The sequence below is a fragment of the Trachurus japonicus genome, chromosome 15, assembly GCF_045865225.1.
Source record: "Trachurus japonicus isolate A0001 chromosome 15, Traja_1.0".
Taxonomy (NCBI): Eukaryota; Metazoa; Chordata; class Actinopteri; order Carangiformes; family Carangidae; genus Trachurus; species Trachurus japonicus.
Window position 1 is genome coordinate 29,021,515 of NC_140921.1, and position 16,622 is coordinate 29,038,136.

Sequence of the window (16,622 nt, forward strand, 5' to 3'; positions counted from 1 at the left end):
CTGAAGTAACATTCTATTGCCTAAATAGAAGGGAAATTACAGTATATGTCAGTTAATGTTGTGTTTAAATATTTTCTACGCTTCAGCTAAGTTTTTCTGCAGTAACTGGGTCAGTTTATGAACTGAAAATGGACTGGGACATAATTTTAATGTAGCACAACACATTACGTTTTCACATCAAGTGTTTCATTATTATTATTTATTTAAATTGGGGACAACGCATATTACTGTAATGGATATTATAAAAATGTAAGTATGCCAAATTATAACCATGGCAGGTTGTTGTAGTAGTAAAAAAGACACATGAGAAACACATAGGAGAACATACAAGGATGGGATGGATGCATCAACAACTTGATGATTTTCAGATAATGGAAGATAACATTTTGAGAAACTTGCCTCGCCTATGATGAGTTCATCAGGCCTTAAACTGAGGAACTCGCTGTGCCGGAGGTTAAAATCAACCTTCTGTTGCGCATCTCTCAAGACAGCTACGACAACCTCTGTTGGTTGGCCTGTCAAAAGGGCGTCAATCTACAAGGACATGAACAATCAAAACTGTAACCACTTCATATAGCTTTTGAAAACTTAATTCAGACAATATTTTCAATATTCTGTCAATTTATTTGTCCTTGTGCAAAGAGCCGACATAGAATTGGCTGACCTTGTGTAATGACTTATATTTTTCACATTAATTATAAAAATCTCACCTCTGTCACAGGGTCAGACCCTTTGCTGCTGTTGCTTTCATTTTTACTCTGAGTTGTTTTTCCCCTCTTTGGCACTGGGACCTTAGTTGGAGCAGAGTAAAACTTTGAGGTTGCTCCCTTGGGCTTTGCTCCATTTTTCTTTGCCCAACCTTCTTCGGACTGAGAGATATCTTGAATTTTCACTGGTTTCAGTAATATGTTTTCTGTGAAGTTATGAGAAATGATGTGTTCTTTGTATCTCCCCTGCAGAGAGCTGTACAATTTTCTGACAAAGGTCCCCGGCCTAAGTCGCCTCTTCTTTCATAGGATTGAGTTTTTTACAATCCCAAACCACTTATCCACGTAGCAGTTGGTGTCACGCGATTTGTGGGGCCCAAAGGTGAGATCTTCTTTGTCAACAGCATATCTCTGCAGGTTCCCCAAAAGCAGGCTGCTCCAGAGGGGGAAAATTCCCAGATAATTATCGAAGAGCAGGTTAATGATACCTGGGCAGAAGTATGCATTTTCCTCTTCAGGTGTGTGTGAGGGTGAGGCATCGGCTTAATTTTTTTCAAGATCCTGAACTTCCTCGAGGACCTTCTTAAATGCACTTGTGAAAGGTGATCCCCCGACAATTGTGTGGGCATTTTTCCTTTCCTCCTCGTCTTCTTCATTAAGTCAGGGGCAGCCCTCAAGTTTGACAGTTTGTTCTATGTCTGGCATTTTGCATTCCTTTATCAAGTCCTGTACAACTTTAAGATGACTCTGGACTCTCTCTGTACTGTATTTCGCAATGAAAACTGTACACAGAGAGTGGAAGATTGTAAGGGCTGTGGTTAAGGATGTGCTGTTTTGCAATCTTGCAAATGCAAATATTGCAAACTGTCTCAAACCCTTGTCTTGAGTTGTTCGTGCTACTGACTGGGCAACAGCCTTTATTACATGTGCAGCGCACATGTGCAGCACAGTGAACATTTTGATATCTTTCCATGTCTTCTTTTTGGAACAGATGTCAAATGCCTTGTCCAGGTAGTTGTGGATGCTCTCCTTATTGAAAGCCAGAAGAACACTTTGAATCAGTGCCCAACTGTAATCAGTTTCTATCTTATGTATTTTGAGTTTTGTATATTGTGACAGTTTCCTTAAAAACTGCATGAGCCAGAAGGTTATTGGTGGAACTGAGTGCTCATTGGTCACCATTTCGCACACAGGAAGGGGAGGTAAACTTTGAGCACCTCCAGGAAGTGTCAGTGTATAATACAACACTCTTTTGTTCTGGCCAGGTACTTTCGATACAACATTTCCTGTAGCATCTAAGTATAATGTCACAGGGGTCTTTTTTCTCAGATGTTGGATGAGTATACTGACCCCTGTTTCAGTATACATGTGCAAACCAAATGGCTCCACTTGGAAATGCTGTACATAACCAGGCATCTGATGAAATGATGAGTCACATTCCTTGATTATGTTTTTCGTTAAATACACTGAAAAAAGGGAAATATTGCACATTTGCTTAGTGATTTTGTTGTACTACTAATTTGTAATTGTTTTGATTGATTTAATTGTGTGTGTGTTTTTACTGAGACACCTGACTGATGCTAAATATTTTCTTTCACAGGTTCACTGTCCTATTTGCCTATCATACAATCAAAAGGCTCTGTAATGGTAGGTACTCACACATGAATTTAAGCCCTAAGTTTGCATCTTCATTTACCTGTACATTTTTGAGAATGTGCGGTATTGATAAAATGTGAATTGTAGTTTTTTTTTTTTATTGCAGTGCAAATTCTCATTTCCCCAGGTCCATTTTTTCAAATTTGATTATAACTGAAAATATTGACTTGCTTTATTCTGCCAAATATTGCTGGTCTAAACAAGCAAATGTTAGTCCTTGTGTTTAAAGACCTATGAATTTATTTGGACATTTTTCTATCTTGTTTTGAATTTTGGTAGTGAGCCTTTTTGTTCTGACTTGCATTTGTGGGATGAATGATATGACTAATGATGATCTTGATGTATGTTGCAGGATTAGGTCCAGGGAATGTGGAGTTGTAAGGGGTGTACAGAAACCGTATCAAGTAGGTCCAAGCTTTTACATCACTACAAGTTAAAGCATTCACATTTTGGACGTAGTTCTCGTTATCCATGTACATACCAGCACTGTCCATGCACATTTAAGACGTGGAATGCCCTTATTGTCCACCAAAGTAAAATTCACTCTACAGGTGCTCCTCACAAAAAAGAGGCTATATACAGTTGTCACATTTGTAGTTGTACTGATTTAACATCAGAGAAGGATTATTTTTCTCATATAAATGCACATCTCAAACAAAACGAGACTGTCATTTGTATGTTTTTAGGCTGTGACTTTAAGACAAACATTTAGGCTGAATCCCATTTCACCCCTTGGCCCTACAACTTGGCCCTACCCCTCCGTTTTGCGCGTTCACGTGTAGGGGTAGGGGTGTCCCAATTCCCGTTAGGACGGAGGGGTAGGGGGAAGTGGTAGGGCTATCTACCCCTCCAAACGGAGATTTTCCAGAGGCACACTCCAAACGGAGGGGTATGACAGATTTCCCAGAAGGCATTGCGATTCACCGGCAAGATGGCTGCTACCGCGAAAGAAGTTCACAAATGTAAGTTATTTTCTCCATTAATAAAGTTTTTAAATTCACGAAAACCGTTGTATTGTCTAGTTTAACGTTGTTTCAGTGTGTAATTGTCATTGTCTTAATAAAATGCACACGAAAAAAAAATCGCTATTAGCGGTGCTCTGTGGGCAGCCCTGATGTACAGTACAGTGATAACGTTATCAATAAAAACTTCGGCGACCTCGCTGCTGGTATTGATAGCGTTATGGGATACGCAGGAATGTCATGCACAAATCAGATGTAACGTAAACATTAGCCTGCATGAAGTTGTAAACAAATTGCGAGCATCCACGCTACACGGATATTATAACCCGAGCAATATGAGATCTTAACAACAGCTATCCTTGTCTGCTATCTATGCAGGGACTCCAGAAGAAACCAGACGGCTCATCCGCTTCAGAGCTGAGAATGAGCAGCGTTTTCTCAAATCGAAGGCTGCTTCAAAACAACTTTGGGAGTGAGTAATTTGTTTTAGGTTGCTTGACTGCATACATAATTTTTTTTTTTTTTTAATCTTGCTTTTCATTGTTTTTACATCACTCCTCATGTTTGTTATGATACAGGACGTTGATCAAAGAGCTTGGCCTGGAAGGCAAAATTACTTGCCAGCAAATCTCCAAAAAGTGGGAGAATTTGAAAAAAAAATATAAGGTAAGCAAGAAGCACTGTAGTTCTAATTTAGATAGATGCCTAATTGTAATCTGTAATCTTTCAGTTAGCGCTGCAATGATGAACTGCATATTTATACGTTTTTTTTTTATTATTGCAGGAGCTGAAAACTCCAAAAACCGGATCTGGGACAGATGCCGGTGAAAGCACAGCATCTACTTGGCAATTCTACGAGGACATGCATCAGGTCTTGGGAGCCAGGCCATCCATGGACCCTCCTGTTGTGGTCGCATCGTATGGTCCTGATGATCCGATTACACTTCTTATGGTAAAGATACAGCCACATCATGTATTGTTATTGATTATTGATCTTTTGATATGAAAATGATAACGTATATGTTGTTCATTAGAACACAGCATCTTAAGAAATATATTTTCAACATACATGTTGTTATTATGTATTGTACATACATACACATGGCCATCATATCACCTACTTCAGGAATATAATACCTTCTCAACTTGCTTTGTTGTTTTAGGAGATTGTCGAGCCCACTACCCCGGCCACAGCTTCTTCCGAGGCAGCCAGTAGCTCTGATGCTCCTACCTCTGTTCCTGCTACTGTGGCTACGCCAACCCCAACCCCCTCCCCCAGAAAAAAGAAGAGGAAGGTAAACCACATTGTGGATTTTCTGGCACAGGAAAGTGTCAAGGAACAGCAAAGACACGAGGAAAGTGAGGAGAAAACAGAGCGTTTTTTAGGCCTGTTTGAGCGACTGATTGATAAAATGTGAAAGAAAAAAAAGTGTTTTTTGTGCAATATGTCCCCTGTTTTATCACACTAGTTCCTGTGATGACTATTGTTGCACTGTTCTGATGTTTACCTCAGAAGTACTGTTGTTCTCAGGACCAAATTAAGAAATGATGTGCTGTGCTGTCCTGTGTGTGTGATAACTTGTTTACATAATGTCAGTTCTCCCACTTTTGGATCAGCTCTATGTTATTGCACTATTCTAATGTCTACCTCAAAAGCACAGCTGACTGTGTGTGTTTTTTTGTCTTTTATTATAGTTCTTAAATATTTTTAAGACAAACTAAATTGAAATGCATCTGAATGTGATGTCAGTGACATAATAAAGTGCAATATTGTTTTCTAATACAAGTTTGTGAGCATGAATATCACACCAGCTAAACATTAATAACACCTGAAACAAATATTAGCATTAAAATAGATTTATTCAAAAAGAAGAACTTCACACATCCCTGAGGTAAGATAACAAAAAACTATATACATTGTCCATTTCCGGATCAGTCAGCGTCTTCATGGGGCCTGCACATTGCCTGAGACCAGGGCAGCCAGTCTGTCCCTTGTTGCATTGCCAGACCTCTCATTAGCTGCTAGGGGCTCACGGGGAGGTTGGGGGTCTAGCATATCCTGTGCAGCATCGTCATCTGGCTCAAGTATGTCCCCATTATCCAGACACACATTGTGAAGAAAGGCACAGGACGCAATGACCTGAGGTGCAAATGTTGGTTTTACCTCCAAGGCTTTGAAAAGTGTACACCTCCACCTGGTCTTCATCATTCCAAAGGCCCTTTCGATTATGCTGCGGCCCTTGGAATGATAATGATTGAAGCGCCCCTGTATTGGTCCATTAACTGGCTCCTTGTACGGTGTAATCAGGCAGATTGGTATGTCCAAACATGGATAGCCACCGTCTCCTAGAAGAATGTAGCCTGTGGGAGGGTACCGTCTTGCTCTGTAAAAGCTGCTGTTCTTCATGACTCGTGTGTCATGAACTGACCCCGGGTAACCAACAAAGATGTCCAGGAATCTTCCACTGGAATCACATATTGCCTGCATGTTTACTGAATAGAATCCCTTATAATTTAAATAGTCTATTCGGTGCTGTGCTGGTGGTTTTATCCTAATATGGCTTCCATCTATTGCACCCACAACATTGTTGAATGCAGGGGTCCCTGATAGGTGGGCAAATCCTTGTCCAACTGCATGAAGCTGTCCTATCTGGGGGAAAGAGATGACACGCTTCAGGTTGATCCATATAGCATTCGCTATTTTGTGGATGATGCGGTGGACTGTGGATTTGGGCACATTGAAAACACAAGATACAACTCGGTAAGACAGTCCATGAGCCAGCCAGTAAACATAGATGAGCACTTCTAGCTGACTCCCCCAGCCATGGTCCTGTTCACTCTGCAGCAGCCTCTGCAGACTATTCATGGCTCTTCTGCTGAGGCGAAAATCCTGCTGCAGCTCTGCCTCCACGTTAAACCACAACCGCAGGATGGGCACGTTGTGGTTCAGTTTGCAATATGATGCACGGTGACCAGCCTGGAAAAAGAAATATGTTCATGTCATTAGTCTCAATTAGAAGGATTTAACTATAGTTTTATCTGCAGGACATTTGGCTTTTCCCCACCGCAAAAACGCATTAATAGCATCTACAATACAGTCATGCTACGTATTTATACTGTATTTTATCTTATCAGATCTGCCCACTGATAAATAAAGTGAGCACATTACATGTGTATCACAAACGGTAGAATGCAAATGTTATACATAGTAACGTTAGGTTAACGTTACCAAGCTTTTGTACAAAACAGACTAGCGTTACCGATGTTAAAATGCTATCGTTAGCATGCTAACGTCGGTAGGAACACAGTGATTTCTATTGCAAACAAACGTTCTCCATTACGTTCTACATACCATAACATAATCCACCAGCATTCCCAGGCGTTGAAGACGTCTTCGTTTTCTTGCATTTCTCCGTTTAGCTGCAGACAACCGTAAAAGGATGCCAATAGCATACGCAAGAGAGATCACCACAGCTGCAGACGGCATGATTTCCCAAGATTTCCGTAAACAGCTTGTCGCGGCTACCTACGTAAGAGCCAGTGGCGACTACTGATGACGTACGCGATTGTCGAGGGGTGTCCCAATTCGGAGGGCTTGAATTTCAGCCCTACCCCTTGGCACTCCGTTTCAAGGGGCGAGGGGCAAGGGGTAGGGGCAAGGGGTAGGGGTACAAAAGAGAAATGGGATTGGGCCTTATTGTACTTTTAAATCACACAAAAACCGAAAACACTCCAATCACACATTGGTTGATTTTAAACCAGAAGTAGTTATAACTACAGGGATCTCATCTGTGGATGAATTGGAAGCAAATAGTGAGATATGTGTTGATGTTGAGCAGTCAGATACTGCCATTCCTTCAAACACTCATACTGAAGACTTGCAGAAGGTCATTGAGCATAGATTTGCAGCTGCTTTGCTGAAGTTAGAGCATTTGGTCCATGTGCCGACTTCAGCTGTAGATGAATTTCTTGGGGAACTCGATCATTTGATCTGTTCTGCCCCTGTGCCATTATCTTGTGACACGGTGCGTGACATCTTTCATCAGAAAAACCTCTCTGTTGATGAACTTATAATTAGAGAAACTGTTGATGCAATTTGTTCTGGTAATCCAGTGCAAAGGTCCATACAAAAAGGTGGCTCTCTAAGTACAGCCTATCTGCGAAAGCAGTATTACAAGGATAACTTTGGGGTTATAGAGCCAGTTGAATATATTCTTGATGCCAAAAACAAACGCAGTTTCCAATATGTTCCAATATTGAAGTCCTTACAGCAGCTGTTAAGTAGAGGGGATATAATTACACAAGTTGTTGAGAGCCATCAAAGACAAGAAGGCACATCAGGTGTGACACATCAGTACAGGTCCGCAAGGGACGGCTCTCTATTCAAGGAAAATTGTTTCTTTGCTGGAGAAAAGCCAAGGATCATCCTAAATTTTTATGTTGATGACTTTGAAACGTGTAACCCACTTGGCACCTCACGAAAGAAACATAAGCTTTGCGCTGTTTATTGGGTATTGGCTAACTTGCCTCCGGGGTCTCATTCTGCTTTGTCGTCTATCTACTTGTCAGTATTATGCAAAACTGATGATGTGAACACCTATGGTTACGATAAAATCTTTCAACCTCTTCTGCAGGATCTAAAAACTCTTGAGGAGCTCGGCGTTTATGCCCCACTGTTAGGTGAGTCACTTAAAGGTACAGTATTCAGCGTAATCGCTGATAACCTGGGAGCTCACAGTGTTGCAGGATTTTTGCAGAGTTTTTCAGGGGAATATTATTGCAGATTTTGCACAGGAACCAGCAGTGATATTCAAGTACATTCAGTTGCATCTGGTGCTTTTAGTCTGAGAACCAAGGAGCTCCATCAGACCCATCTCAGACAAGTCAAAGATAGTACAAGTGCAAGTTGTTTCGGAGTGAAAAGGGAATGTGTCTTCACACAAAATCTGTCTCATTTTAACGTCATCTTTGGTTATCCTCCTGATCTTGCCCACGATGTGTTTGAGGGTATAATCCCAGTGGAGCTTGCTCGTTGCCTGACAGTGCTTATCTCAAAAAAGTACTTTACATTAGCAGAGCTGAACACTGCCATATTGAAGTTTCCATACAAATGGGCTGACAGGACAAACAAACCCCATGTTGTGTCGCAGACTTTCTCCCGCAGAAAAACAGTTGGCGGAAACGCACATGAAAATTGGAGTCTGCTGAGGTTCTTGCCTTTTTTGGTGGGCTCACGTGTACCTGAGGATGAGCCTGCATGGCTCATCCTCATGGATCTGAAGGACATCACTGAGCTTGTTGTTGCCCCCGTCCACAGTGATGACTCACTAGCTTTTTTGGAAAGCAAAATCCTGGAGCACAGACAGCGGTACCAAACACTTTTCCCAGACATTAAGCTCATCCCAAAACACCATTATTTGGAGCATTACCCCCAAATAATTAGGCTGTTTGGTCCAGTTGTAGGACAATGGACGATGCGTTTTGAGGCTAAGCACAGCTTTTTCAAACAGATCATCAGGCATACAAGCTGTTTCAAAAATGTGCCACTTTCCTTAGCCTCAAAGCATCAACTGATGATCGCTTACCACCTGAGCTCTCCATGTCTTAACAAATCAGACCTAGAGGTTTCAGCTGTCTCAACTCTACCAGTAGACCTTCTCAGAGAGGAGATAGCGCAAGTCATCAGGCAAAAGTTCCCAGACACACCTGAGGTCCAACTTGCAAAGTGTGTGACCACCAAGGGCATAACGTATAGGAAGGGAATGATACTTGCCCACAGAGCAACAGGTGGACTGCCAGATTTCTGTGAAATTGAACAAATCTGCATTTTACACAACAATGTATTTTACATTGTCAGTGAGCTCTGTGGCTGGTACCAAGAGCATTACAGAGCCTTTGAACTCAGTACACTATCAACAAAAACATTCACACTTGTGGCAGCCAGTGAACTCCTTGATGCCTATCCACTTGTGGATTACAAGATTGGATTAGTTCGGATGGTGACTTTGAAAAGACATATTGAAATAAAAGGTGTGTGTGTGTGTGTGTGTGTGTGTGTGTGTGTGTGTGTGCGCGTGTGTGTGTGTGTGTGCGCGTCCGTCCGCGTGTGTGTGTGTGTCCGTGTCCACCATACTACTATATTGTATACTGGATTTGACATGATGTAATAATAATATTTCAATATATTATAATTAATATTCTTTGTGTTTCTGCAGAATAAAGATGGCCATGCCTGTGATCGTGAAGATCTTGCTGACTGATGGCAGCTGTCAGAGGCTGAGTCTTGCACATGGACTCCCTGAATCTCTTGGAGACCTTATGACTGAAGTGAAAAAACAGTGTAACCTTGAGGGAAACATCAGACTTCAGTTTATGGACTCATTGTTTGGGAACGAGTTCATGAACCTAACTTCTGTTTCAGAGGTGCAGGACAGAGGGACTCTAAGAGTAATTGATTTGTCAACGCCCACAATGCAACTTGAGAGCTCTCCAGCCCTACACCTTCAAGCATCAAGTCCTTGCTCCTCAGCAAATGACTCATCACTGTCAGGAGAACTTGTGGATACAGATATACTGTCATCAAATGAGTCCACAAGCTCACGGTCCTCCTGGCCAGCTGTGTTTCATGTACCGAAGTTACCCTATGATGCAGAATTACAACTTCAGCAGGCAGGTGTAGTTTACATTCAAAATGGCACTGTCCTCACTCCAGATCCCAAGTTGAAGTCAGCCATCCTTGATGGATTAGTCCAGGAAATTGTGCAGTATAAAGTCTATGTTAGTGATAAGGAGATGGAACAAGTAGCCCAGAGTCTCATCAAGAAACATCCATGTCTAACTGAGAAGGGGTCCGGTACTGGCTATGGTGGATGGAAGATCAGTTTGAAATATAAACTATCCAACTACCGCACACAACTGAGAACAATCAATCAATCAATCAATTTGTTTATTTCGGGCATGTCAATTTAAATCATCATCATCACACTTCAACATCAAATAATACAATACATGGCCGAAAGGGAAAAGCGGGAGAAGCAAAAGCTTATCTAGTCCCGCCCCCATCAAGAAAACTGGGATGCCCTGAAGTGACGGTGAACTCTTTAAAAAACAAACCTGTTGGAAAGCGCAGCTCAGCCTTTGGCATCAAAAAGGCAAAGAGAGCAGAAGTAAATTTTTGCCCGACATACCCATCAGCAGAAACTGAGGAGAGTCTAGAAGCCATGCGGAAAGCTTTACTCCTGGATGTAAAGAAGAGGAACAATCGAGAGGCTGTGAAGCTCAAGATGGAAAAGACCTTCGCATCTAGAAGACATGAGATTGTTCGTGACGCACCGATGGTGGATGATTTTATGGCGAGATGGCCTGCTTTGTTTGAAGTCAGTGAGGTAAGGTTGATCTCATGCTGGGTTTTTTTTTATATAGCAAATCATGTGTCTGTACTTCATCTCCCTCCTTGACTGTCCTGCTCTGCTTTTGTGTGATGGTGACATTCTCCCTGAGTCCTCTGTGCTTTTTCAGATAAACGCTGAATTCAAGAGAATAACCACCGTGCCACTACAGTCTAAGTTCCTGTCTCAGCTGGACCTCCACTCTGACAATCTGACAAGGCTTTTCCAAAAGAGAGGAGGACAGCTAGGGGAAAAGCTCAAAAGAGTCACTGCACAAATTGCTAATGTAAGTGATGCAGGCCTCCTACAATCCTAGAAATGTTTTTTAAAGAATTAGTGCTTCCTTTTTTTTGGTTGTCTATTTCTATATTCTACCTCTTTCTTTTCTAATTCCCTTCAATCTTCCTCCACCATGGAGTGCATGGAAAGGCTTGCACAATCATAGGAAACTTGTGGAAAATACTGTGCACCCTTGGGACAGTCCACGTTAAGGTAAGGCATATGAGCTGAATTAAGCCACTAATCTAGATAATGTCCTTTCAGTGTGATGATGTAGATGCTGGACGAGAGTACATCATCAAAGGAGTCTGTGTCTACATGGGGGAAGATCCAGATAACCTAATACAGGAATATGTGGTATGTATATTATTCAGTGCTTACGCTCTTTTTCCACTCTTCTCTTATTCTCATTCTTGTGTTGTCACTGGTGCTGAAATTATTCATCAATTAAAAGAATAATCATTATAATTTTCATCATCAATGGTTTACTGTTTCATACAAAAAAAAATCTATACATTGTTTCTGGGTTGATGCTAAATGAACTTAAAGGTATATTGTTTAAGAATTACTCCCATCTAGTGGTGCGGTTGTAGATCACAAGCAACTCAGTCGTATTTTTCATGCTGCATTCACGTGAAATCGGTTAGATGGCAGACGGACAACAGCCGCTGCAGGTAACGGCGTAAACAAGTGGTCCGTCAGCACGAGGCAAACACGTGACAATATGTTGTCATGGCGATGTGGTATTGTTTACCTGACCCACGTTTTACCCGCTTTCTCTGGACTTCTGTGACTAAAATGACATCTGGTTTGTTACCGACGGCCGTCTGCCTGACTGCACCTGAATGCAGCATTCAGGTGCAGTCCACACAGCACTGCAGTGAATTTTCACAGATGCCACCTCGACCTGAGCCGACAGCTCCGGTGTCTCCGCTGAGTTTCCGTGGTTTCCTACCGTCACGCTGCCACTGAACGTAAAAACATGGCGACACCACATGGCAGCAGCACCGAGCTTACCCGCTCCATGGAGATATGAATGATATGAACGGCTCATTCAGAGTTTACCAGAACACTTAAGTTTGTTGTCTGGGTAATTATTGATGAATGAAAAACGTACTTTTAAAAGAAAAGGTAAAGGTAAAGGTACTTTATTAGTCACATATACAGCTAGTACAGTGAAATTCTTTCTCTGCATTTAACCCATCCCTGAGGAGCAGTGGGCAGCCACGGTGCGGCGCCCGGGGACCAACTCCAGATTATGAGCCAGTGCCTTTGGTCAGGGGCGCTGACTGGAGGATTAACCTAGCCGACATGTTTTTAGTGGTGGGGGAAACCGGAGCACCCGGAGGAAACCCACGCAGACACGGGGAGAACATGCAAACTCCACACAGAAAGGCCCTGGGCGGCCCGGGATTCGAACCCAGGACCTTCTTGCTGTGAGGCAACAGTGCTAACCACTGCCGCAGGAGGTGCTGGCGAGCTCGCTCCCAGGTCCTCTTACAGCGGCGAACCAAAGACAGAGCAGATGGAACAGAGCTATCAGGGTCTGTGGAAGGAAAGAGAGAGAGTGGGTGACCATGTACTACATGAAACGGAGAAAAACCAGATGATGCAGAGGGTAAGGAGTTATGAGCAAGTTCCACCCAGACCAGTTGTGATGACCAGGTGTCCGGGTGTCGCGATGCAGTGATCCTCAGGCCTTTTTCGAGTTCCTGATTGAGGCGTTCAGATTGTCCATTAGACTGTGGGTGAAAACCTGACGACAGGCTAACTGTGGCTCCCAACAGACCACAAAACTCTTTCCAGAACTTGGAGATGAATTGTGGGCCCCGGTCAGAGACCACATCCTCAGGGAAGCCATGAATCCTGAAAACATGATTAATTAATGCTTCGGCTGTCTCCTTGGCCAAAGGAAGCTTGGGGAGCGGGATGAAGTGAGCCATCTTAGACTGTCTGTCAACAACAGTCAAAACAACAGTGTTACAACAGAAGCTCCCCTGGTGGTCTCCGATGGGACACTTTGTACATGGCACAGACAGTGCAAGCGTTAACATAATCAATAACATCATTCTTCATCTTGGGCCACCAGAAACGCTGCTGCACTACAGACAGGGTCTTAAGGATCCCTGGGTGGCAAGTTACCTTGTTGGTGTGTCCCCAATGTATAACCTCCCCCCGGAGTTCCGGGACCACGAACAGTTTGTCCTCTGGACACTCCGGAGGAACCTGGACGCTGACACTAGCCGCTCTGACCTTGTCCTCAACTCCCCAGGAGAAGGCCGAAACAAAACAGGACTTTGGAAGGATGGTTTTGGGAGCCTGATTGGAATTGTCTGGGTCAAACATACGAGAAAGAGAGTCAGGTTTGGTGTTTTTGGAGCCAGGGCGGAATGAGAGGACAAAATCAAATCGGCTAAAGAAAATAGACCATCTGGCCTGCCTGGAGTTTAATCTTTTGGCAGATTTCAGATATTCAAGATTTTTATGGTCAGTCCAGACCGGAAATGGCTGTTGCACTCCCTCAAGCCAGTGCCTCCACTCCTCCAGAGCCACCTTCACCGCCAGCAGTTCTCTATCCCCAATGTCATAATTTTGTTCTGCACTGGAGAGTTTTTTGGAAAGAAAAGCACAAGGGTGCAGTTTACCATTATCTGGATTAATCTGTGAGAGCACTGCCCCAACACCCACATCAGAGGCATCCACCTCGACTATGAACTGCTGGCGGGAGTCTGGGAGTGTGAGCACGGGTGCTGAGGTGAAGCTCTTCTTGAGGAGGTTAAAAGAGGTTTCACATTCTGTGGACCAGACAAAAGCTTGGTTAGGAGAGGTCAGGTTATGCAATGGAGCAGCAATGGAACTATAGTTGCGGATAAATTTGCGATAAAAATTGGCAAAACCAAGAAACCTCTGAACCTCCTTCCTCGAACGAGGCGTGGCCCACTCTGCAACTGCAGAAACCTTGGCAGGGTCCATCTGGATTTCCCCCTCAGACAGCACAAACCCCAGGAATGACACTGAGGGCTTGTGGAACTCACACTTTTCCGCCTTGACATACAACTGGTTGTCGAGCAACCGTTGTAGCACTTTCCGGACATGGTCCTTGTGAGTTTCCTCATCGGGGGAGAATACCAGGATGTCGTCTATGTACACAAACACAAATACATTGAGCATGTCCCGTAGGACGTCATTCACAAGATTTTGAAAAACAGCAGGAGCATTGGTTAAACCAAAGGGCATGACAAGATATTCATAATGTCCTGTAGGGGTGTTGAACGCCGTCTTCCATTCGTCCCCCTGCTTGATGCGTATGAGGTGGTAAACATTGCGCAAGTCTAGTTTAGTGAATACTTTGGCTCCCTCAAGGAGTTCAAAGGCTGTGGAGATGAGCGGGAGAGGGTACCTGTTTTTAATTGTTATGTCATTGAGCCCCCGATAATCTATGCAGGGGCGCAGGGATTTATCTTTCTTCTCCACAAAGAAAAATCCTGCTCCCGCCGGTGAAGAAGAAGGACGGATAATCCCTGCCGTAAGCGAGTCCTGGATGTACTCCTCCATGGCTTGACGTTCTGGGGAGGAGAGAGAGAACAGCCTACCCCTAGGCGGAGTAGCTCCTTGCAACAAGTCAATACAGCAGTCATAAGGGCGGTGAGGAGGAAGTGATTTCGCCCTCGCTTTACTGAAAACCAAAGCTAAGTCGTAGTAACAAGCAGGTACCCCAGAAAGATCCGGGTCTTGGTGAGCCAATGCTGGCTGAGGAACAAAACATGACTGGTAACAGCCCTGGCCCCATGACAAAACTTGACCCTTTACCCAATCAAAATTGGGATTATGTCTGGTTAACCAGGGGTGCCCGAGGATAGCCAAATGGGACATGGCGGGAAAAACATGAAAACTAATACTCTCAGTATGACTATCAGGAAACGTGACTGTTACTGATTGAGTGCGGTGGGTAATTCGGCCCAGAGGATTGCCATCAACCGCTTTCACCTCGAGGGGACGTTGTAACCGGAGCTGGCTCAGGCCCAGACTCCTGACGAGAGAGAGGTTCATGAGGTTAGCATCAGAGCCAGAGTCTATGAAAATTGGCACCACCATGGAAGCAGTGTTCGAGTGAAAACTAACTTTAACTTCATAGTGAGCAGGGTTATGAATAACAGTGTTCTGGCTCACCCTTACAGCAGTCTTGAGTCCGTACTTGGAGGTCTTGATATGGCAGTCTGCGACCTGATGTCCCAGGAGACCGCAGTAAAAGCAGCGCCCGTCCCTCTGCCGGCGAAGGCGCTCCTCATGGGGGAGACGGGTGTTACCCAGCTGCATGGGTTCCTCCATGGTGTCGGCTGGGGGAGCGAAGGATGTGGAAAGTGGGCAAAGTCGATTAGGCCGGTCAGGCGAAGCACCTCTCCCACTCTGGTGAGGCGGAGCGCGCACAGGAAGGCGACCCCGGTCCTGATCTCGTTCCGTGAGCCTCTTGTCGATCTTGATGGCGACGGCGATGAGCGAATCCAAATCCTCTGGTAAGTCCATGGAGACCAGATGATCCTTAATGTTTCCGGACAGCCCCTGAAAAAATGCATCGGCTAACGCAGCAGCATTCCATTCACTCTCAGCAGCAAGAGTACGAAAGTCTATGGCATAATCTGTGACCTTACGTTTGCCTTGCCTCAGTTTGATGATTGCTCGGGCAGCCTCTCGACCAGGTGAAGTGTGTTGAAAGATCTGTGTCAGAGCCCTGGTGAAGTCCGCGAGTGAGGCACATGACATGGCACGGCGGCTCCATTCAGCAGTAGCCCAGGCTTCAGCGCGTCCAGACAGGTGGGAGATGATGAAAACGATCTTGGAGCGCTCAGTAGGAAAGGCCGCAGCCTGCAGTTCAAAATGGAGTTCACACTGTGTGAGAAATGGCTTGACATCACCTGAGTCTCCTGAGAATCTCTGAGGCCGAGACAACTGGGGACATGGTGCTGCAGCTGCATCAGGTGGTGGAGCGGCAGCAGCCAGGATGGGCGGTGGTTCCGGCCCAACATTTGGCGCAGCTACAGGGAGGGTTGCGTTGTCAAATCTCTCCAGAAGCAAATTAACCTGCCCGCCCAGTGATTGCATCATTGAGTCCTGCCGTGTGGCCAGGTCTCTCAGACTCGAGCACAGGGTAGCAAGCTGTTGCTCCTGCTGAGCTAGCTTCTGGCCCTGAGCTCTAAGGGCATTACGAACCAGATCTGTGTCGGCTGTGTCCGTCATGGCCAGTTCGTTCTGTCATGAACTCCAGAGTGCAGAACTGGTGGACACAAATGCACAACACAGCAGGTTCGGACAAGAAAGGCAGGTTTATTACCAGGCAGGGTTCGGTACACAGGCAGGCAGTCAGATAGGCAGAGGTTTCCAAAATCGAGAGGCAAAAGGCAGGTCAAAGGGGCAAGCAGGGTCATACACGAGAACAGGCTATGGCTTGGTCTATGATAAGAGCTGGGACGAGGACTGTGAGGTACAACGAACTGGCAACTAGACTGTGAGACACACAAGGTAAAGTACAAGAGGTAATGAGGGAAGATGGGAAACAGGTGGGGAGAGCAATCAGGGAGCAGGTGTGACAGGACGGGGGAAGGGCGTGCAGGAAGTAAATCTAGAACAGAGAC

At 44.5% G+C, this 16,622-nt stretch overlaps 1 protein-coding gene across 1 annotated transcript; it reads left to right on the plus strand.

Annotated features, from left to right (window-relative positions):
* The first annotated feature begins 9,547 nt into the window (after window positions 1-9,547).
* Window positions 9,548-11,477, plus strand: LOC146973895 (uncharacterized). Its single transcript, XM_085799340.1, has 4 exons — window positions 9,548-9,600; window positions 10,392-10,710; window positions 10,844-10,999; window positions 11,257-11,477. The coding sequence occupies exons 1-4, from the start codon at window positions 9,548-9,550 to the stop codon at window positions 11,449-11,451; spliced, it is 723 nt and encodes a 240-aa protein (XP_085655466.1). The 3' UTR covers window positions 11,452-11,477.
* The last annotated feature ends 5,145 nt before the right edge of the window (window positions 11,478-16,622 follow it).